Raw genomic sequence first — 21,828 nt, 5'->3', positions numbered from 1 at the left:
GTAATGATTACTGCACTTTCGAAGTGAAAAAAAAAAAGAAAGAAAAAAAGTAGTTTGAGCAATGTTATTACGAAGCATACCTCAACATGTTCCAGAAAAAATAAATAATTACTTCTGACAGTGAAATGGCTGTCATGCATTTTGTGCCGGTGTCTGACATACAATTTTAGATTTATCCTTGATATCTAATTTTAAACCATGCCAAGCTTGCTATAAATTGTGGGGTTTTTTTAGAGAAAGAGAGTGTGTGTATGTGTGTGTGCCGCCTGTCCGTGCTTGTGTGTGTGCGTGCTTGTGTGTGTGCATGAGGGAGAGACGAAGCAAAGCTGACGCTTCATGTAACAGAGAGAAAGAGATCAAGAGCGATGCACAGAGAGACAGAGTACATGTAACAACAACTCAGTCAAGCAAGATATTAAACAAATTAAAAATATAACACACACAAGTACAAATGACATTTTATTCACAAAAATACAAACGAGTAAAACATGTAACATTTGATTTTCGTTTCATCACAGAGACATCTATCAAACGAAACATATTTTGCAAACTACAGAGAAAACAAGTTTTCTTAATTCTGCACCCTGTGCTGCTGATAATACACAACCTGCCAGAGGCTTTTATCTCCTGTGTGTTGAAAAAATAAAATAAAAAAAATAACCCTGTAAAATTCTCAAACTACAACTTCCATGCTGAATGTATTCTTTCACAATCATCAAAATTGTTTAAAGCCATACAACTGAAGAGAATATTTTTTTATCAACAATTTTTGGAACACAGTTGGTAAAGCACCAGTGCAGAGAGTATCTTGCGGCAACCTTACATTTTTTGGTGTAAAATATTCTGTAACATACACTTTCAGACAGCATTCAAACAGCAGTTCACCAGGAACGTATCCCCATCCATTCTCTGTTAATGATCATTTTGGTTTTTTCTTTACAACTTTGGTTCTCCTGCAACAATTTGTCCCTCGATTCCACACTCGTCTGTGCCACGGAGGATCTTGAAGAAACCTGCAGAATAAAAACAAAGTAAAATGACTGAAAAAAGAAATGAGAGAAAAAAATGATAAAAAAAATGATAAAGAAATAAAATAAATGAATGGTTATGGTTGCTTGTTGATATTTTTTTTTCTGTCTTCTGCGTCAGTTTTTTGTTTTTCTTTTCTTTTTGAGTGTTATGATAGTAATTTTGCTGCCATTTTGTTCTTTCTTTGAAGTGTGTATGTCTGTTGTATTTTTTTGTCTTTTTCACAATATACAGTGTAGTGTCGGCAGGAAAAAAAGAAGGTTAGGTCGAGTTATTACAACCACAAAATTTGTGTTGTTGTTGTTGGGGGGAGGGGCAGTAGCATGGGAGGGGGGGGGGGGGGGGTAGGGACAAAAGAAGGTGTCCTTAAAAAACTATTTTTGGAAATAACTCGGTTAGGTTTGAATGATTTCTGAAAGAGTGAATACCCTTGCTTTTCCTCAGACAAATAGACTGCAGATTCAAAGGTGCTCCTGTGCAAGTGTTTCTGACACCCCCCCCCCTCCCTCCAATGTTTGTCCGAGTAAAAGCCAGGGTGCTCCCTCTTTCACAACCCATACCAAGGTATTTGTGTCATCTTCTACTGGGAAGTGTTCTCTAATCACAGGTGACACTTAATAGGGCATTTTTTCTCCCTTGTTTAACTAGAGATGTGCAGTATAGTTGTGCTTACCGCTATCGCCCCAGTCGGGGTTCCAGGAGTTGGCGACCAGCCAGTACTTGTCTCCGTTCTCTGTGCCGTAGCCCAGGATCTTCACAGCGTGTCCCCCCAGAGCCGAGCCGCTCGTGTGCTTGTAGACACCTGTACAACATAGCAACAGTGCATCAGAAACTGCTGGCTGCTTCATCGTAAGCTTGTACACAATAATGAGAGAGAGAGAGAGAGAGAGAGAGAGAGAGAGAGAGAGAGAGAGAGAGAGAGAGAGAGAGAGAGAGAGATTACGATGACAAACCTTCATTTTACAAGGTGATATATTAACGAATAACCAAAAATAGTCCCTATTGACAGGTTTGACTGTACTCACCGCTTTTGTACTGCGGAAAGTCGGCGTAGACGGTGAAAGCGGCCTCCACCGGGCCATTGGTGTACAGCTCCTCCATGATCTTCTGTTCACCGCGCACCATGTAGGATCGCTTGCCTGAAACACAGCGTCTCCCTCTCTTAGCATTCACATCAACACTGTGTCACTGTTATTCTTTTCATTTCTGTCCCTGTCTGCCTGTTTGTCAGCTCTTTTGTATGCAGACCTGGGAACCTCTGATTTGCACTTGGAGTATTCTCAAACGAACTTGGTGTATTTTCAGAAAAATTAGCGTACTTCACACAGCATTTGATTTTGAACATCCATGTTTCACCAGCATCCGTCGCACCATCAATCAAGTTTACCGATACATTTAAAACAAATGCTTCCTTCAATGTTCACTGACAAATACTGAAATCATGTTTCAAAATACTGTACTGGATCGGCTTCGGGATGCGCTTGTGAAGAAAGTATTTTAGTTTTTTTCTCGTCGTATTTTTTTTCAACTGACCGTACTGATCGTATTCTAGACAATCATGCGTACAAAATACGGCAAAATTGTATAGGATCCTAGGTCAGTGTATGCATGGCAGTCTTCGGTCATTTCACAATAAAAGTAACAATACAGTAAATATTAGTAATATTTTAAAATTTTACACATAGGTTTGTGATCAGACACCATGTTGTGACCCCTGGCCGGTCAACCATCAGCAGTTTTGACGTACATGTAAGAGGAGTTCTGAAAAAACAACGCTTTTGTGGCCAGGACACTTGGACCTGTTCATATTTTCAACCCAGGTCTAATTAACTGACATATTGTCCTCTGAATCAGGGCACAATACTGCTATGGTCTGTGTGTGTGTGCGTTTGCGTGTGTGTTTGCGTATGTGTGTGTGTGTGCGCGTGTGTGTGTTTGTGTGTGTGTGTGCATGCAACACCCATGAATATATATAAACAAATTATGATTCTTGATTTGAAGCGTTGGCCGTCTATCTGTTTTGGAGTTCCTTCTAACCCTAATTCTCGTTTTGATTGGCCCAGTCATCCAACGATTGGCCCAGTCATCCAATGATTGGCCCAGTCATCCAACGATTGGCCCAGTCATCCAACGATTGGCCCAGTCATCCAACGAAAAACAAATTTTGTGTGTGTGCCTTACCATAGTGTTTGTCCGCCTCAAAGGTCTGGTTGTAGTTGGCTTCGCACTTCTTCTCACAGCGAGGGGTCTTGGCGTCGCCTGTGCAGGGAGACTTCTTGCCCACAACATGGTGGTCGCAGGATGGGATCTCGTAGGGCAGGCACCCCTGTCACACAGCAAGAAAGGAGGACGTCAAATTACTGAACACTCTATCCACCATGATAGTTTTGTTGTCAAGAGATTCTAATAACATGGAATTACATATATAGCAGACAATAAGTAAGAATGAAAAGAAAGAGAGCAAGAAAGAAAAACAGAATAAATGTAAAAATTCCAACAACAACAACATGCACAGACACATGCATTCACTGACCTGTTTGCTGTTGTACTGGCCACCGGTCACCACACCGTCACGGTCAAAGAAGGACCAGGCGCCGGCAGGGAAACCTCCGTTGCATCTGACAACACACAAAATTGTACCATTAAATACTGGTCTAGGGGAGAAGGGAGTGAGGGGAAGGGGCCTCATCACTGTTGTTTGATATAAAGTAACACCCCTCTTTCAAGACCACAGAATAAATCAAAGAAAATCAATTCTTTAAACAAAGAGCTAAGACACGTAGATTTACAAATGTTATGAACAGTGGGAGGAAGACATAGGGGTGTTTGTGTGTGCGTGTGCGAGTGCATGAGTCAATGTTTGAAAAACCCAAGTTTGCAGCGACACTGACCCATTTCCACAAGTGCGACAGCAAGACATCAGGTCCTCAGCAGACAGGTGAGCGTTGGACGCGCCGTTAGACGCGATGCAGATCCTGTCAGACATGGCCTCCACTGCACCGAAAGCCTGCACCAAAAAGCCCACACAGTTATTTCCACAATTTGTCTAATCAATATCAAAAACAGGAATTAAGCTCTAGACGCATATGAACGTGGCAACAGTGTAACTTCAAGAAAGTCGGTAGCCCACCAGAAATATTGATGGCCTAGTACATACCACAGTTACTGCATATGCGGTGTTTATATGACTTTGAAACTCGATATGACAATCAAAAGAGTCGCATTTGACCAGATTTTTCACTGGCCATCCGGGCGATTTGCTAGGCAGTTTCTACTAGCCTAGCAAATGTTTTATTCGCCCCTGGCGATTGGGCGGACGATTTGGCCATCCCTGTCAAGGATTCTTGGTTTCTAGACAGTACATTATTTTAACCCTGCCCCACTACCACCACCACCAACAACAACACCCAAATCACCATCAACTACAACAGCTAGCACTTACCCAGCACGAGCCACAGGCTCCCTGGTCGCGGACTTCTTTGAGCGTGGGGCAGTTGGTCCACTTGGTGCGAGCGTCGAAGGTGTCGGGCAGATCCATCCCGGTGAAGGACTCTTTGACCGGCATGGTCTCCAGCGTGAACTTGAGTGACGCATCATAGTCCACACCCATCAGCTTCTTCACGGGGAAGTCAGGGTGGAAGTTGCGGCCTGCCTGAAATCAGTGAGTCATCATGAAATTTGGTTAGGTTAAACATCTGATATTTGACAATGATTTTTGCATTCTACTCTTAAGTCCCTTCTTTGTGTGTGTGTGTGTGTGTGGGTGTGTGTGTACATGTGTGTGTGTGCGCGCGAGTGTGTGTGTGTGTGCGCACACATGTATGTGCGACTGATCTGCATCCTTAACTCCCACCTAACTTAAATGATGAAGATGGACAAAAATGTTTTTTTGCATGTACACGTAGTTGTACCTTCCATGAAGACTGGACCTTGTTGATGTAGACGATCTCCTCGTCGGTCAGCAGACCGAAGTCCGGGACCTTTGACTTTGGAGCAGCGTAGACTGCACCCAGCAGTGCGACCAGAACCAACACTTTCATTCTGTCAGGACAAAGTATTGATTAAAGTTGCGTGAGGGTATTTAAAAAAAACCTGTTTTTCCTTTCAGATAGACCTGCAACAGTGTTTTTGGCAAGGATGTGGGGTGGGGGGGTGGGTGGGAGGGGGGTATATTCAATGTGAGTTAATTTGTGTAATAGCTCTCTGCGTGTGAATGTATTTGTGCAACAAAAAATCTTGAGGCAAATGTTCCATGGAAAAGTTTGAACTTTCAAAATTTGTGTAAGATACTGCATGGACAAGAACCAACAAAGAAAAGGGAGGCAAACTGCACACACCAATAAAATAAAATTATTATATGAAGTCTTATATCGCGCGCGTATCTCCAGACTCGGACTCAAGGCGCAGGGATCTATTTATGCCGTGTGAGATGGAATTTTTTACACAATACATCACGCATTCACATCGACCAGCAGATCGCAGCCATTTTGGCGCATATCCTACTTATCACAGCCTATTATTCCAAGTCACACGGGTATAATATACATATATATATATCTACTGGGCCGTAACTTAGTAAGACTAACGCAAATAGCTGTGTACAACTATTTAAAACTGCAACGATGCATAGTAATTGGTTGACAACTTATGACAGACAGGAAAACATTCATCTAGTTAAGTTTCAGAATGTGTGCTTCACAAACAAAAAACGTATAGTGCTATTTAAATCCAGCAGGCTGATACACTGTAAAAGTCAATTTCAGTGACAGCTTAATAATTTATCACAGGATGCTGAGATAGCACAATCATCCACATCATGTCTGAGCATGCAGCCCAATGTACATGTGACAACTTGTCATATATACATCGCATGAGTCCTTCATATGATATTCTTTATATCAAGCCATGCAGTGGACAAATAAACTTTTTCTATTTTGTTTATAAAACAGCAGTTAACATTCTAAAAAAAATATTTCTATCAAGTCTGCCCAAACACAGCATTCAATTATTGATACTAGTAATCACCAATTACATCACTGCATACGTGTATCATCTTCTTCTGTTGGCCTCTATCTGAGTGCAGTCCTTGTACGGGAACTTTATGAACAAACTGACCTACTTTTGCGATGTGTACAGTCCTGAACATCAGTCATATTATTTTATCTTGATTCGCCATGTGGTGAGATATGTGCGCGTTATATAAATTCTCGTATTATTATCATTATTATCTTACAATGCACTACTACCTAAGAACTCGTTGACCTTTCTATTATTGGTACAGTTCAACCGTTGAAAGTTCACACAGTGTTATCCACACACACACATCAAAAGATGCTCTCACCTTTTCTGTCTTTATCTAGTGTGCCAAGTTTACTTCACCATTTCAGTACAAGTGATCACATGTTTTCCTAAGTACTGGATGTACCGTTGACAAAATTGCAGACACATTGATTTGCTTGTTGACTGATTATCAACAATGTTGTTGTAATACAACACCCTCTGACACACCCACAAATTGAGTAGCCTAACTCGTGGAGACAAAAACAGAAATTCATGCAATACTGTTCATACAGTACAAATATAAATCAAGCTCTAATGTACTGTAGGTTATAGTTAGTACAAGGTGATATCTATACATGTACTACACAAATGTTAAGGAACAAAATTGCAACACTAAGAGTAAGATAGAATAAATTAAAAAAAAAAAAAATACCAACCACTGAACCAGCAATGATGAAGCTGTTTTCAGTGTATCACAAGACAAGGACATTATGTGAATGTCAGGATGACCCTTCCTCAAGTAAATTATTTCCTCATCCAAAGGAGTTAAATATTTTTTTCAGAAATCCCATTCAATCTTATAGATGGGTATAAGAATTAATAACCACACAGCTAGTTCCTTGTTCTTTAACACCCTGTATAAAGATGTAACATTTGAATGATAAATTAAAGCCTAAGGCATGCACAAGGATTAGAAGATCTGGAACCCTATCACTACCACCACTACAATTATAGTACATGTAGGATAAAGCCTGTAGCGTCAAATTAATAGGAACTATATAGCAGCATATTCCAAGGCCCATAGAAGTTAAACCTTTCAGTTTCAAGCCTGATTTTTATTTTATCACAATAGCGAATAAACATCAGCTTAATGCTCTAAGAGAATTGAATTAAAAAGTAAATGTACACGCCCCCCGTTCCGATGCGACTTTGCCCTCGTTTGCTTTCACTAACCCTTTGCCACCGTCACAGCTATAGACATGAAAATCAAGTACTGCATTTTACTGTGTACGTGTTATTCAACGTATTGCCAATGCTGTGTAATTCGTGTTCATCTCACCGACTGACAGCTAGTAACACAGAATAACAACCAAACTCTCAAAAGATGAAAAGGGTACATCAAACGTAAATAGCGAATTTCTTCATGTGTTACATTCCGTTCCAAGCGAAATAATGACGGAACAAAGACAACCGACAGTAGAATAGTATGATCAGTGAAAGCAGGAAGTTGGACAAACAACACACAAATAAAATAACACGCCCATAGTCATAGAGAACAATCGAAAACTCGCACACATCATTGACTGTTTTCTTACCTGTTAATTGCTTCACCTCGGCAGGTAAATCAGCGGAGAGTGAGACGAGAAAATCGTTTTTATAATCTGTAAGACCGATAAGCTGGGTCTTGTGAGAGCTGCCTACTGTTGTCACACGCCAAGAAATCACGAGGTCTAATCTTATCATATGACTCTCACGTGACAGTATGGGTCACGTGATTAATTTGGATCCGCGATAGCGCTTGTCTTGTGTTTTCGGAAGGTTGTTCTATTTTGACCATGGACTGCTTTGCTTTTGCCTTTTCTCCTGCGGACTTTGGCCCGATTTAAGTTTAGGTCTAATGTTACATGTAGTACCGGTTACTGCCCTACGAATTATTTAGAACAAAGTAGAGAGTAAAATGGAGACCAAAAAACCACTAAAACAAACATTCCCAGAAGAAAAAAAAGTTGTCCAGCAAGTGTATTTATGTGATTGTAAAACTTGTGCCTTTAACTTAACCTATAAGAAAGTTTTAGGTTTTTCTGAAGGTAAATGAAATGATCAAATGCATTATACCCCTGCATCCTCACTCAGTTCCCACACACACATACACACACAGCTACACATGCACACACACAACGTGGCACAGCTACACATACACACACAGCTACACACACGCACACGTACAGCTACACATACACACACAGCTACACATGCACACACACAACGTGGCACAGCTACACATACACACACAGCTACACACACGCACACGTACAGCTACACATACACACACACAACGTGGCACAGCTACACATACACACACAGCTACACACACGCACACGTACAGCTACACATGCACACACACACAATGTGGCACAGCTACACATACACACACAGCTACACACATGCACACGTACAGCTACACATACACACACACGCATGCACACACACACAGCCAGAGAGAGAGAGAGAGAGAGAGAGAGAGAGAGAGAGAGAGAGAGAGAGAGAGAGAGAGAGAGAGAGAGAAAGAGAGAGAGAGAGAGAGAGAGAGAGAGAGAGAGAGAGAGAGAAAGAGAGAGAGAGAGAGAGAGAAAGAGTCAATAATAAGACATCAGTTCAGTCATGATTATTTATTTCATGCAAGGAGGGTGTCTCAAAGTTGCAAAGGTCAACAGCATGAAAAACAACAACAACAACAGCAAAAACCTGTCTGACTAGCTCAATTAACTTCTCAGGCTAAACCATACTCATGATTTTTTTAAAATCAAAAAGATAATAAACAGAATTTTTTTCTGTATCTTTTAAAAATGGCTATCAAGTTTAATTGCACAAAGGATCAGAGAAAACTACCCCCACACCTTACCCCTCAGGTTCATTTAGTACATGAATCAACATTTTCAAAGCACAAGGAATGCTGATACCTGATTACCAACTAACAAAATTAGATGCAAAATATCTGGCCTAATAACTTTAACGCATTATGAAACGTTAATTTCCAGTACCAAAACTGTTCATGTAAAGTACTTGTAACAAAAAAAAAAGACAGTTCCATACACAGAAAGAGAGTCTAATCATGTGGTTTATGATCTTATCAAATAACATTTCACAGAATTAAATCAATTTTTATTAATTCCTGACCTCAGAAGATAATTTTTATCAAGTTTTTATCACAGCATGTTCAAGAACAAAAACATCAACTCCATTTTAAATGTAGGCAAGATATTCACCCAAACACACCCAGGGAGAGGGATCGGCGAGTCAGGAGGCTTCAAAGCCGAGCCTTTTATTTGCAAACAGAATGAGCAACATGGACACTTTCCACAACCAAGAGACATACCAAAGATCAAAACCATAGAGACAAAAACATGACAGTTTTCAGTTTACACCTTCACCTCAGAAATAAATCTGAATCATTTGTTATGACCGTACAAACTTGTAAACCAACTGATATATATATACAGTTCATTTCAGAAACAGGCCGTATCAATACAATATATGTCACTCAGAACACATCACTCAGAACACATCACTCAGAACACATCACTCAGAACACATCACTCATTCTTTCTTTCTTTATTTGGTGTTTAACGTCGTTTTCAACCACGAAGGTTATATCGCGACGACACATCACTCAGAACACATCACTCAGAACACATCACTCAGAACACATCACTCAGAACACATCACTCAGAACACATCACTCAGAACACATCACTGGATTATGTTTGAAAAGGGATGCAAGAGTGGGAGCAGAGGGTTTGAAGCTTGACAGTAAATATTAATGGAGAATGGTAAAGCTCCAAGAATCACAATCACACTCATGGATTCACAACCTCCATAAACAAACACCTTTCACAAACAGTAACAATTTCCCCAGTTTTGTTGCACATGCACACAAATCAAGTTATACAACAGTTTGAATCAAGTTTCAGATGCAGTGTTTCAAAGTACATTTTATCATTGTTTTTCAATGAAATTCACACCGAGACAAAATTTGATGTCATTTTCATACAAAGCTCTCTCTCTCTCTCGACTCACTCACTCTCTCACTCTCACTCTCTCTCTAACATACATTCAGTTACTTCAGTCCCACAAACACAATAAACACATCTGCATACAATACAATGGCAGTTCAAATTTCACTTGAGATGCTCAGTTGCAAACATGCTTTTTCACTGTAGTTTACACAGAGACCCGATTAGCAGACATCTTCTTCATGCACCAGCCACAAAACTCTCTCTCACACACACACACACACACACACACACACACACACACACACACACACACACACACACACACACACACACACACACACACACACACACACACACACACACACACGCACACACACACACACACACACACACTCACACACACAAACAAACAAACAAACAAACACACACATTCAGTTCCTTCAGACCTCCTCCCCTCCCTCCCCTTCCTCACTATCACTGTCATCGGAGTCAAAGCGATATTTCTGTGCCATCTCCGTGAGAGACTTTTTGGTTGCGTCTGAGGATGATCCAGCCATGGCCGCCAGTTCTGCTTCTCTGAACTGCTGGGCTTTCTCAAAGAAGTAGTCGAAGCCGAACTGGGAGTAGTTGTGACCTAGAACCATGTCCGTTTCCTTCCTCTCCTTGTCGTACCGCTGAACCTGCAGAATAATGTTTGTTTTTTTAGTACACTAAGTTTTGAGGCAGTATGAAAACACTGTGCAAGATCTGTTGGAGAGATGTCATGCCTGCTTGAATAGCTTGAAAAGTAGTGGAATCAACTAACTGAGATTTACACAGATGCTTCAGCAAAAGTTATCAGGGAAAACTAGGATGGTGCTAACCCCAGCATGATTTAAAATGGGACATTATGAGGGGGTCCGGAAAAAACGAGATAACAAGAAAAAGATTAACCAACCAGTCCCCCCAACCCCCCCCCCCCCCCCAATAAAACAAATAATAAATAAATATATAAATAAATAAATAAAACTTCTTTCTTCTTCTTCTGCGTTCGTGGGCTGAAACTCCCACGTACACTTGTGTTTTTGCACGAGTGAATTTTTTCTGTGTATGATCGTTTGAACCCCGCCATTAAAAGTGGTCGTCTACATTTTTGCTTTTTTTCAATAATCTTATGGTTAGATTTCGCTAAAAGGTTATGTCATATGATGAATGAACCATGGGGAAAAAAGTTATAGAAAAAAAAAGTATGTAAAAAAAGATTTTATTTTTGGGTAGCGTGACTCACGCTTCCAATATTTTGTTTTCTGTTTGCTGAGAACATGTGCTTTGCCTAAAAATACTGACCAATCAAATTCATGTCACTATGCTTATAGCCACGCCCAAACAAGTGCAGCAACAGTTTGACACTGGAGCGCTGTCCACGCTTTTTTTTAAACGCACAAAATGCACGGGATTTGAGAGGAGTTTTGCGCTTGGCATTTTCCAAATAAAGATATCCTACTATGAGTACTACGCTGGAATACTACAATGAATTTTCAAACGGCTACACTGGCTTCGTCTTTCCTGATCGAAAGGGGGTGTATTGTTGATATTTGTAGATAATAGACTCCGCATTTCAATGGTCAAATGGCGATTTCGGTATAAAAATGTAGACAAGGACCTTTAAGGCAGCCAAAATAAATAAATAAATAAAACAAAAACAAAACTGATTTATTATGACAGAAAAAATGATTAAAACTCTGCTCTCCAAAAATTCCTGCTAACTATACCTATTTGGCCAACTTGAGTATTACAAAAAGAGCTGTGTCAGCACATACCTGTGCACTGAAATCAGCCCCCTCTCCCTGAATATCCAGGTCGGTCACTTCGTTGAACAGTTGCTCAGGACTCAAAACGTTGTGGACGTTCTGCTTCTCAAAGAACTGCAACAAACAACAATGTCAAGCATTAAAAAAAAAAAAAACCCAATGTCAAGCATTAGCTTTCATCAAACATAGACAATGATTGTGTACAGTGGAACCCCCCCTTTAAGACCTTGTTTTCTCAGACTTTGTGTTGATAACGTCTGTAAATGTACCACCATTTCTTCTTCTTCTTGTCGATCACTCAGATGGAAACGCCGGTTCTCCGCGCAAATGTTGCCGTGCGCTGTAGGTCGTCCAGACTGCCATAGAGCTTCCCTTGCACCGTGGTCGCCTCCGCCCAGATCTGGCTCCTGAGGCCATCGTGTAGTGGACAAGTCTGCAGCAGGTGTTCCGTTGTCATGCTGCCTGTTTGACAAGGGCACTGGTCTGACTGGCCAATTCTGAACTTGGTGAAAAGGTGGTGGTTCATTTGGTTGTGGCCTGTCCGCAGCCTGAATATGAGGACCTGCTCAGACCTTGAAAGGAACCACCATTTTAAGACCTCTCCTCTTTAAGACCCGATCTGTGTAGGTCTGAAAAGGGGGATTCCACTGTAGTATTCTCTATGTAGTATTCAGTGACTTTTGCGTACACGGAGCTGCCGACTTGAAGCACACAAAACAAAGTGAACAACCATTGTCTTCACAAAAAGACAAAACTATCCCTTCTTAACTGAAGGATTATGATCTGAGAAGCATGGGAGACTTCTTAAATATACTGTGAACATTCAGAGGCAGTTTTGATATTTTCCCATTACAAATAGCAGATTTAATTCTGATAACTGAGCGACCAGGAAAAAGAGTCAATCTGATAATCTGTCTGAAATGAACTGGTGACATGTGAAAGGCAAGAAAACAATTCCTACTTCGTACGACACCGCTTGTTTTCCTCCTCTAGGTGACACTCCTTCACTAAAACTCACCACCTTCCCCAGCCTACTAATCAACTCTGATCCAACAAATAATTACTAAAGAAGTCAAACGCCAACGCCAACAACAACAACAACAACACCACCACCACCACGAACACCACCGACAACACCAACCACAACTCACATTGCAGACGTTGTAGCAGTCCCTGTAGAGAAAGTTGAAGGCCTGGGGGTGAGTGAGGTCGACAGACTGCGACACGTCAATGACGTACACCGTGCCGTCACTCCACAGCAAGTTGTAGTCGCTCAGGTCGGCGTGCACCAGCGCACACTTGTGGTGAAGGGTTTTCATGATCTGAAACAAGCACCACACAGTCTTAGCACCACACAGTCTTAGCACCACACAGTCTTAGCACCACACAGTCTTAGCACCACACAGTCTTAGCAACCACAAAGTCTTAGCACCCACACAGTCTTAGCACCCCACAGTCTTAGCACAAGGGAGAGACAGCGAAAATTAAAACGGCCGTAAGTAAACATATTCTTGGCCAAGAAGCAAGATGTATCACAGGTGAAAGGAAGTGCAAAGCTGGTGACTTGTGCCTGCAACCATTCTTCTGGAATATTTCTTCTGGTTCTCTAAGTGATACAATAAAAACAACACTATGAACAACAAACTATCAAGATGGCTGCAGTGAAACACCCCCACCCTCCCCCTTTGGAGACCCTCTTGTTAAAACCAGGGTTTCTAAGCCTACATCTATATATATATATATATACGACTTGTGTCTGTCTGTCTGTCTGTGTGTTCGCGATGCACGGCCAAAGTTCTCGATGGATCTGCTTCAAATTTGGTGGGCATATTCAGGTAGACCCCGGACACAACCTGGTCGATGAGAATTTTGAACACGTGCTCTCAGCGCGCAGCGCTGAACCGATTTTGGTTTTTCTGTAGATCCATTCCCAGTAACTCTTCCTTATCTTCTCCAGTGTTTTGCGTTTATCTCCCTTCCTTCGTGTGGCGTCAATCCATATTCCCGTTACTATTTTTAGAAGGTCACTGTCCACAACGCTCAATCCATATTCCCGTTACTATTTTTAGAAGGTCACTGTCCACAACTCTTCCTTATCTTCTCCAGTGTTTTGCGCGTTTATCTCCCTTCCTTCGTGCGCCGGCAAAGCCGGCGTACACCCGGCTCCCCGGCGCAGCCGGGTATTCGGCTCTACTTCTTCATGGCGAAGCCGGTACCCGGCGAAGCGGGTAATCATCTAGTACATAATACAGCTATACGTGTGCATGTACCTAGATTTAGGAGGATGCACCCCTCAGAAAGGTTTCATAAAAGTCAGCAACTCTATCAAGCAAACACTAAACTTCACATAAATTCCAGAATCAGAAAAAGGAACTTGATAGAAAGCTGAAAAAGTGCACAGAAACACGGCACAACTCACTGACTAGATAGGGGTGCAGGGTTTAGCCTGGGAGAAAAAGGCAATGGGGCATTTGTCCCCTTCAACCAAATTCCGATGGGACATAGTCGAAGGCAAGAAGCGCCAAAGAGGACTGTGTGCGTTTGACCAAATATGCAAAATGGGGCAATATGGTGCCATTTGAGAATTAGCCGCTATATCTTGTTATCTCTGTATGTGTGTGTGTGTGTGTGTGTGTGTGTGTGTGTGTGTGTGCATGTGTGTGTGTGTGTGCATGTGTGTGTGTGTGTGTGTAATCCGATGTAAAGTGTACATTTGGTGGCGCAGTGGTACGTAATCTCAATGCGCCCTTTGACACACTGAAGGGAATTGTGATGGGACATTTTCAGATGTAATGCGCCAATGGCGCAGGGCGCACTAGTAAATGAAACCCTGGGGGTGTAACAAGACATCACTCACCGCCACAGTCTGTTCATATGCATCCTGCAGGTCTGGCACGGAGAGGTTGGCGTAGCGTAGTTTTGGCGCGGGTGTCTGGTGGCTGCCGACCAGCGACATGACCAGGATGTGATCCTTCAGAATGATCACTGACGGGCAGGGAACGTCAAACTTACGCATCCTGCAACAGGTAACAACTTGTGTTAGCAGTCGTCTTCAGTCAACAACTTTAAAAAATAATGCGCAGAACTTTTGTGCTGAAAAACACACACAGTAATACAATTGCTTAAATGAAACAGCTGTCTACAGAACAATAAAAAAAAATGTAAATACAAGAAAGGTGCAGCAAACAGCAACAATTGCTTTCCTGCAAGACGATACAAAACAAACAGCACAAAATGAGCCTTTAGTTTTGCTGTGAAAGAAGGGTGTCTTGAATTAGGAGTCGAGGGTGTGTCTGTATCTGAAAAAGGGGGTTCCACTGTGTAAGAAAACAAGGGTCCACATCCTACCTGTTGAGGTTGGCGACCTCCTTGGTGGCCCAGATCTTGATGATCTTGCGCGGGTTCTGCTTCTTGTAGTCATCCTTGGAGAAGCGGTGGTCGCCGTGCACGTACTTCTCCCGCGTCCTGAAGTCCATCAAGGTCGTCTTGTAGATCTTCACCGCCAGGTGCTCCGGGATGTCCATGCCCTCCACACTGCACACAACACACACACACATGTATAATAAAACACACAACACACACAGACATTTATAATATAACACACAACACACACAGACATTTGTAACACACAGAACCTGTAGATCTTCACCACAAAGCCCTCTACCATCACCATGCCCTCCACACTGCACACAAACACACCGACATGCATCACATGAACCACACACAAGTTCACAATTTGAACACTTTCATGGCGGGGATGTAGCTCAGTCGGTAGCGCGCTGGATTTGTATCCAGTTGGCCGCTGTCAGCGTGAGTTCGTCCCCACGTTCGGCGAGAGATTTATTTCTCAGAGTCAACTTTGTGTGCAGACTCTCCTCGGTGTCCGAACACCCCCGTGTGTACACGCAAGCACAAGACCAAGTGCGCACGAAAAAGATCCTGTAATCCATGTCAGAGTTCGGTGGGTTATAGAAACACGAAAATACCCAGCATGCTTCCTCCGAAAACGGCGTATGGCTGCCTAAATGGCGGAGTAAAAAATGGTCATACACGTACAATTCCACTCGTGCAAAAAACACGAGTGTACATGGGAGTTTCAGCCCCCGAACGCAGAAGAAGAAGAAGAAGAAGACTTTCATAATCCGTGAGTTCACATCTATAGGTACTATTCAAGATCCAATTTACAAACTAAAATGAGCAGACAGGCAGTATTTCAACCACAGAGAATCTGACTTCAGTGATGCTTCTTTTATTTTGTTCGAATCCTCAGAAAAAAAGAAAAAAATGTTGACGAACAAGGAACACAGAAAAAAGTGTTGCACACCCATTCCCTTACACACCTTCCCCCCTTGGCCTGGAAGACAAGTGACTCCTTGCCACCAGCGATGACACCGCCCAGCGACTCTCACACACAGACAGACACACACACTGACACAACCCTTGCACACCCATTCCCTTACACACCTTCCCCCCTTGGCCTGGAAGACGAGTGACTCCTTGCCCCCAGCGATGACACCGCCCAGCGACTCTATGACACCGCGGTTGACCAAGCGGAACACCTTGGTGCGTGTCTTGGGGTCCAGCACATGCTCCTGGTGACGTAAATATTGTTTGTTTTTTTATCAACATTTTACCTTGGAAGACATTTCTTTATGAAAGCGTAGTCAGATTATTGCTATAAAGTATTTACAAAGCATGCTTACAGAAGCGTGTGCACACTCTCTCTCGCAGCCACACACAGCAGTGTTCACATACACACATGCATACAGTCCATCTCCACCATTCATTGCCCTACCTCCCTCCCCCCATGCCGCTGGAAGGAGCTACAAATGCAACAATTTAATCTGCAATGAAGGCACATCTGCATTCAAGAATGAGTAAAACAACAAAACAAAAAAAACTTTACACCTAAATCCTGACATTCATTCACAAAGTCGACTTCACAGATCAGGCTGCACAAATCTTTGGCACTGAATTTTGTGTAAAAAATGTCACAATCTCTTCACAAGTCAAATTTAGGCTCATTTAAAGACCGCCTTAGAGAGGGCTGACTGTGCTGAGACTATCAGCCTGATGGAAGGGGTAAGCCTGAAAACTGCAGTAATGTGGTGGTAAGCCGGGCGATACTCACAGCAGTGGACTGTTCCTTCTTGTCGGAGTGACGCGTGCTGCGCTTGTTCTCCGCAATGGAGTGTTTCTTCAGCTTGTTGTACACCCTGTTGGGCAGCTGCATGTCCATGCCCTCCCCGTCACCGCTCTCGAATTCCGGGGGGAACTGTCAGACAGATATGTACAAGATATACTTGTTGTAAACCTTGTTGGGCAGCTGCATGTCCATGCCCTCCCCGTCACCGCTCTCAAACTCCGGGGGAACTGGAGATACAAAGTTCAGGTAAATCAATCTCAAACTCCGGGGGGAACTGTCACACAGAAATGTACAGGTTTAACCTTGTTGGGCAGCTGCATGTCCATGCCCTCCCCGTCACCGTTCTCAAACTCTGGGAGGGGAAACTGGCAGAAACAAATTTCAGGTCAGTAAACTCAGGAGGAAACTGTCAAACCATAAAGTCTCTAATCAAAGAAAGGATTCAAGTTTTGCAAGTTATAATTCCCTAGCCCCTCCTTTCATCTCTTTTTTTTTTGAAATGAAAGATCGCGTTCTTCAATGACGCATAACCAAAGAGGCCGAGAGACGGCCATATTCTGAATGACAGTTTCTTACCTCCATAAGGCGTTCAGCGTTCTTCCTGCCACAGATGACCTTGTCGTGCTTCGTGGTGATGTTCTTGCCGGACCCAGTGTAGCCCTTGACCCCGATCTTAGGAGGCGACTCCTCTGTGAACCAAACACACACACAGATTAAGAACAAAGATACAGAAACAGGATAATTTCCAATAATCAATGCTTTCACCTCCCCTCTCCACTGGAGTTGGAGAAGCTGACGACCTTCATCTCCCGAGCTGGACTGAGTGTGTAGAGCCAGTGAACGCCAAGAAGAAGAAGACCCCCCCCCCCCCCCCACCCACACTCTCATTACCAACGATACTGCTGTCAATGTCATGATTCATTCGTAGAGGATTTTTTAAATACTATAGGTTGATTAACAGACGGGTCATGATAACGCTGAGACCACAATTCATAGTGCTTGGTCCGGAGTTTGTTTCTGACCCTGACCAGGTAACGCAACTGACACAGTGTGATTGGGTTGATGTTAGTTTGTCACAGTGTGATTGGGTTGATGTTAGTTTGTCACAGAGGCCTCCTGTTGCCTGTCATCAACTCATGCATTCACCTACATTGTCAATAGCCCTTAAAGGAGAACATATCTCTTACACTGTAATGACATGCAAGAGCAAGTCTTAATGCTGCCCGTAATGGTATGAACACTTAATGAAACCACTCAAGCACAGTGGAAGTCACATGGCTGCCCAAATGACAAGAAATGAAATGTTTACATCACACATGTGACACAAGCCTTATATAGCGAACATAAAAGAAAAGTAGAACTTTCACTTTAACTGACCCCATTTTGTTTTTGGAGGTGCATAGTTCTCCTCCTCCTCATCATCATCATCCTCTTCCGCCTCGTCATACACAGGGTGCTTGGTTTTGTAGTTCTCAAAGGAAATCGTCACTGGAAAAAAACATACAAATCTGATTAACATTGAAACATGGTCACATATCAAACAAAAAAAAGATGACATCTAGAAATTCTCCTTCACAGTTTACCTCAAAAAGGCTTAAAAAAAACACCCACCACACAACTATAAAATGGCAAAACTAAATATCACCAGAAACATTTCAAACCTACAAGTACAACAATTAAATTCTTCATTAGCATGCTGCTACGAAAGTGTCACATTATCACAATGAGAAATGTGTGTCTAAATAAATTATAACCAAACCAAAGCAGGGATGGTCAAATATGAAAATGTTAACTCGCCAGCCGGGCGAGTAACTTCCAGAAAGTCAGTAGCCTGCCAGAAATGTGGCTGGCCCGGTACATACCAGTGTTACAACAGTTAATAGCTGCATAGATCTGCAGTGTTTATAAGGCTTTGAAACTCGATAGTACAACCAAAAGTGTTGCATTGGACCAGAATTTTCACTGGCCAGCCGGGCGAGATGCCAAGCGGTTTCTACTAGCCCGGCAGATTTTTTACTCGCCCCTGGCGATCAGGCGGACGATTTTGCCAACCCTGCAAAGCATGTCATTCTTATACCAACCTTTGCTGCCTCCATTGTACTTGTTGGCCTCCCTGTCAAGCATGGTGTTGTGTTCCCGATCAAACTGGAGCTGCATCATACGCGCGATGATTTCATCATTGTTTGATTCTCCTTCTGAGATTCCTGCCGCCGCCAGTATGGCTGCCATGTCATCACTGTCGATGTCTGGCGGTGCTACTGTTGATGTGGCTGCTGCTGCTGTAGACCTGGGCATACAGAAACTATTATTTTATTTGATGCCATCAAGTTCTGGATCTGAACCACTACACTGACAATTCTCACAACTTCTGTTTTAGAGTGTGACTATAAAACTGAAAGTTGTATTTTTAATTTGTTTAAATTTTAATGAAATTACAGAGAAATGGAGAGAGAGAGAATAAGAGAGAGACCAAGAGAGAGACATACTCAGACAGAGAGAGATATTCAGAGAGACAATGTGTATACATGTATGTGGGCAACTCCCAAAAGGTGCCCAAGAGAACACTGAATTTTCATTTTGGGTTTCTCATATGTCTTTTGTATTTTTGATATGTTAAATGATCGAACTGTTCAAGTTTTTCATTTAAAAGACTGCAGGTTGTCGACATAATAAGAAATTAGTGTTAGATGTATTGCTTGTAAAACTGTTTCTCGTGACGCACAACATTTTCAGTGCTAGAATTTAGTTAATTTAAATTAAAAACCAAGATTAACAAGAAGAGCAAACGCTCGATCGAGTCACTTTCGCAGTTCTGAATATTATATGAGGCATCAGATGGACAGGAAGAAATTGCTATTCACAACACAATACAGATGTAAATAATTTGATGTAAAGAATAATCCTATAAAGTTTGAATCAAATCCGATGAATAGTTTCAGAGATATGATATTTCAATTTTTTTCCTTCAAGACATACCTGTGACCTTGAAAAAGGTCAAAGGTCACCAAAGCAGACGTCAAAGTGTAGAGGTCACTGGGAGTCACGTTCACATAAAATTTGAGCCCGGTCACTTTTATAGTTTCCGAGAAAAGCCCAACGTTAAGTTGTGTGTTGCCGAACAGAAAAGGCTAGTTATCTCCCTTGTTTTTCTGATAACGTTCGTAAAAGGCTACAGATGTAAATACTTTGATGTAAAGAATAATCCTACAAAGTTTCAATCACATCCGATGAACTTTGTCAAAGATATAAAATGTCTAATTTTTCCTTTGACGCTGACCTGTGACCTTGAAAAAGGTCAAAGGTCAACGAAACCATCGTTAAAGTGTAGAGGTCATTGGAGGTCACGACTAAACAAAATATGAGCCGGATCGCTTTGATAGTTTCCGAGAAAAGTCCAACGTTAAGGTGGTGTCTACGGACGGCCGGCCGGACAGACTAACACTGACCGATTACATAGAGTCACTTTTTCTCAAGTGACTCAAAAAACATTTTTTATATAAGCATCTGATGGACTCTTTTCATTCATTGCCACATAAAGTGCTCACAGATCATGTTCCTGGAAAATTCTCATCATGCATGTGTCACGTCACGAGAAACAGTTTTTTACTTATGCAACAATGCAGAGTACTACTTGTCTCCAAAAACCCCTGAAAACCCCATCTAGACTAACTAAATCTATCTTCAAAGTGAAGTATTGGACATGCCTGTGAAAAGTAAGCCTGATTCATGCTACATGCACCCTTATATTTGTGTTGAGAGCCGGATTATCGACGAAATCGATGCAACAATTTCAATGCAAGGGAGGTAACTCTTGTTACTCGAAAGCACAAGTATTGATGACGTCATGTGATTAGTGCTTCCGTTCCTTCGTAAATCCTCGCACAAACACGAAAATAAAGCCATGAACGGTGGAAGTTGTGTGATTGCAAACAATTATGTAACAAAACACGATCTAAGGACGAATTTTCTTATTTCTGATGAGGTTTTCGGGTTTTTTAGGAGGTTTTCGGAGACAAGTAGTTCCGACAATGCATTCCACAAAAAAAATAACAATTTCTCCCTGATCAAACTTTTTCATATCCCACTTTGTTCGAATTAACATATATTTGTCTGAAAAAGATACAAAGGCTTGAGTGAACTTTGATCTCAAAATTGGCTAAACATCCATTTTTTGTGAAAAACCAAATCCTTTATCCACAATCATAGGGAGAAGAAGCAGCACCAAATTAAGCAATGTGAAGAACCTGAATAAAAAAAAAAATTCTAATCATAAACCCCTTTGTTGGAAAAAAAGAGCGTAAATGTGTCTTGTGACAATAGCGTCACGTGTTGTGACTTGTAACAAGAAATATCTGAAATTATCCAAAGCCATTATTACACGCCGTCGTGTGTTTTTGTTTTGTTTAACTTCTTGATCAGAAACATTTCAGATCAAAAGAAGCAGTAAATTAGATAAAGTAATGGATTTACGAGGATGTGCTGTTTCTTGTGACATGTAATTTTGGTGTGATGCGATCACTACACTGAACTTGACGCCTGGCTACCATTTCGCTCGTCTTCCCGGATGTCTTTTTTTGGCACAGACTACTAGTACTATGCAGTTGATGTAAATGTTTTCGCCGTTTACAAAACGAAAGTAATTATATATAGTAACAGCAGTGCTGTTTCTCGTGACATTTGTGACGTGAATTTTGCTACACAAAAAATAAAGTTTTAATCATGAAATCATCGTGTCCATTGACTGCCATCCTACCCCTGTTAGTGTTACGAGGAGTAGTTCTGAAGCATCATTCTGAATTTCTGGATTGCCTGATTTTGATTACTTTGGGCAAAGAAGAAAAGGGAC

The 21,828-nt window shown here is 41.9% G+C and overlaps 2 protein-coding genes across 2 annotated transcripts in view; both read right to left on the bottom strand.

Annotated features, from left to right (window-relative positions):
• Positions 1–446: 446 nt before the first annotated feature.
• LOC138979384 (cathepsin B-like) lies at positions 447–7,781 on the bottom strand. Its single transcript, XM_070352095.1, has 9 exons — positions 7,626–7,781; positions 4,941–5,070; positions 4,472–4,681; positions 3,921–4,036; positions 3,563–3,647; positions 3,211–3,355; positions 2,055–2,168; positions 1,703–1,831; positions 447–1,013 (listed from the first exon to the last, which is right to left on the bottom strand). Exons 2-9 carry the CDS (start codon positions 5,067–5,069, stop codon positions 937–939), a joined length of 1,005 nt encoding a protein of 334 aa, XP_070208196.1. The 5' UTR covers position 5,070; positions 7,626–7,781; the 3' UTR covers positions 447–936.
• A 903-nt stretch (positions 7,782–8,684) lies between these two features.
• LOC138979383 (serine/threonine-protein kinase RIO3-like) overlaps positions 8,685–21,828 on the bottom strand; it is a 14,169-nt gene continuing 1,025 nt past the window's right edge. Inside the window, exons 2-11 of the mRNA XM_070352094.1 lie at positions 19,064–19,269; positions 18,360–18,470; positions 17,559–17,671; positions 16,968–17,111; positions 16,301–16,428; positions 15,185–15,370; positions 14,694–14,853; positions 12,988–13,158; positions 11,846–11,950; positions 8,685–10,726 (exon numbers count right to left, since the gene is read on the bottom strand). Of these exons, the coding sequence (XP_070208195.1) occupies positions 10,487–10,726; positions 11,846–11,950; positions 12,988–13,158; positions 14,694–14,853; positions 15,185–15,370; positions 16,301–16,428; positions 16,968–17,111; positions 17,559–17,671; positions 18,360–18,470; positions 19,064–19,269 (1,564 nt within the window). The 3' untranslated portion in view covers positions 8,685–10,486. The remainder of the gene's footprint in view (positions 10,727–11,845; positions 11,951–12,987; positions 13,159–14,693; positions 14,854–15,184; positions 15,371–16,300; positions 16,429–16,967; positions 17,112–17,558; positions 17,672–18,359; positions 18,471–19,063; positions 19,270–21,828) is intronic.

The sequence above is a fragment of the Littorina saxatilis genome, linkage group LG11 (assembly GCF_037325665.1).
Source record: "Littorina saxatilis isolate snail1 linkage group LG11, US_GU_Lsax_2.0, whole genome shotgun sequence".
NCBI classification, from domain to species: domain Eukaryota; kingdom Metazoa; phylum Mollusca; class Gastropoda; order Littorinimorpha; family Littorinidae; genus Littorina; species Littorina saxatilis.
The sequence above is the reverse complement of the archived record's forward strand: the minus strand, read 5'-3'. Positions and strand labels throughout refer to the sequence as shown.

Coding starts and splice junctions, on each gene's coding strand:
- LOC138979384 (XM_070352095.1), bottom strand. CDS start 5,069: ATGAAAGTGTTGGTTCTGGTCGCACTGCTGGGTGCAGTCTACGCTGCT. Junction 3,356..3,562: donor GCCAGTACAACAGCAAACAG/GTCAGTGAATGC, acceptor GCTGTGTGACAG/GGGTGCCTGCCCTACGAGAT. Junction 1,014..1,702: donor CCCCGACTGGGGCGATAGCG/GTAAGCACAACT, acceptor TTTATTCTGCAG/GTTTCTTCAAGATCCTCCGT.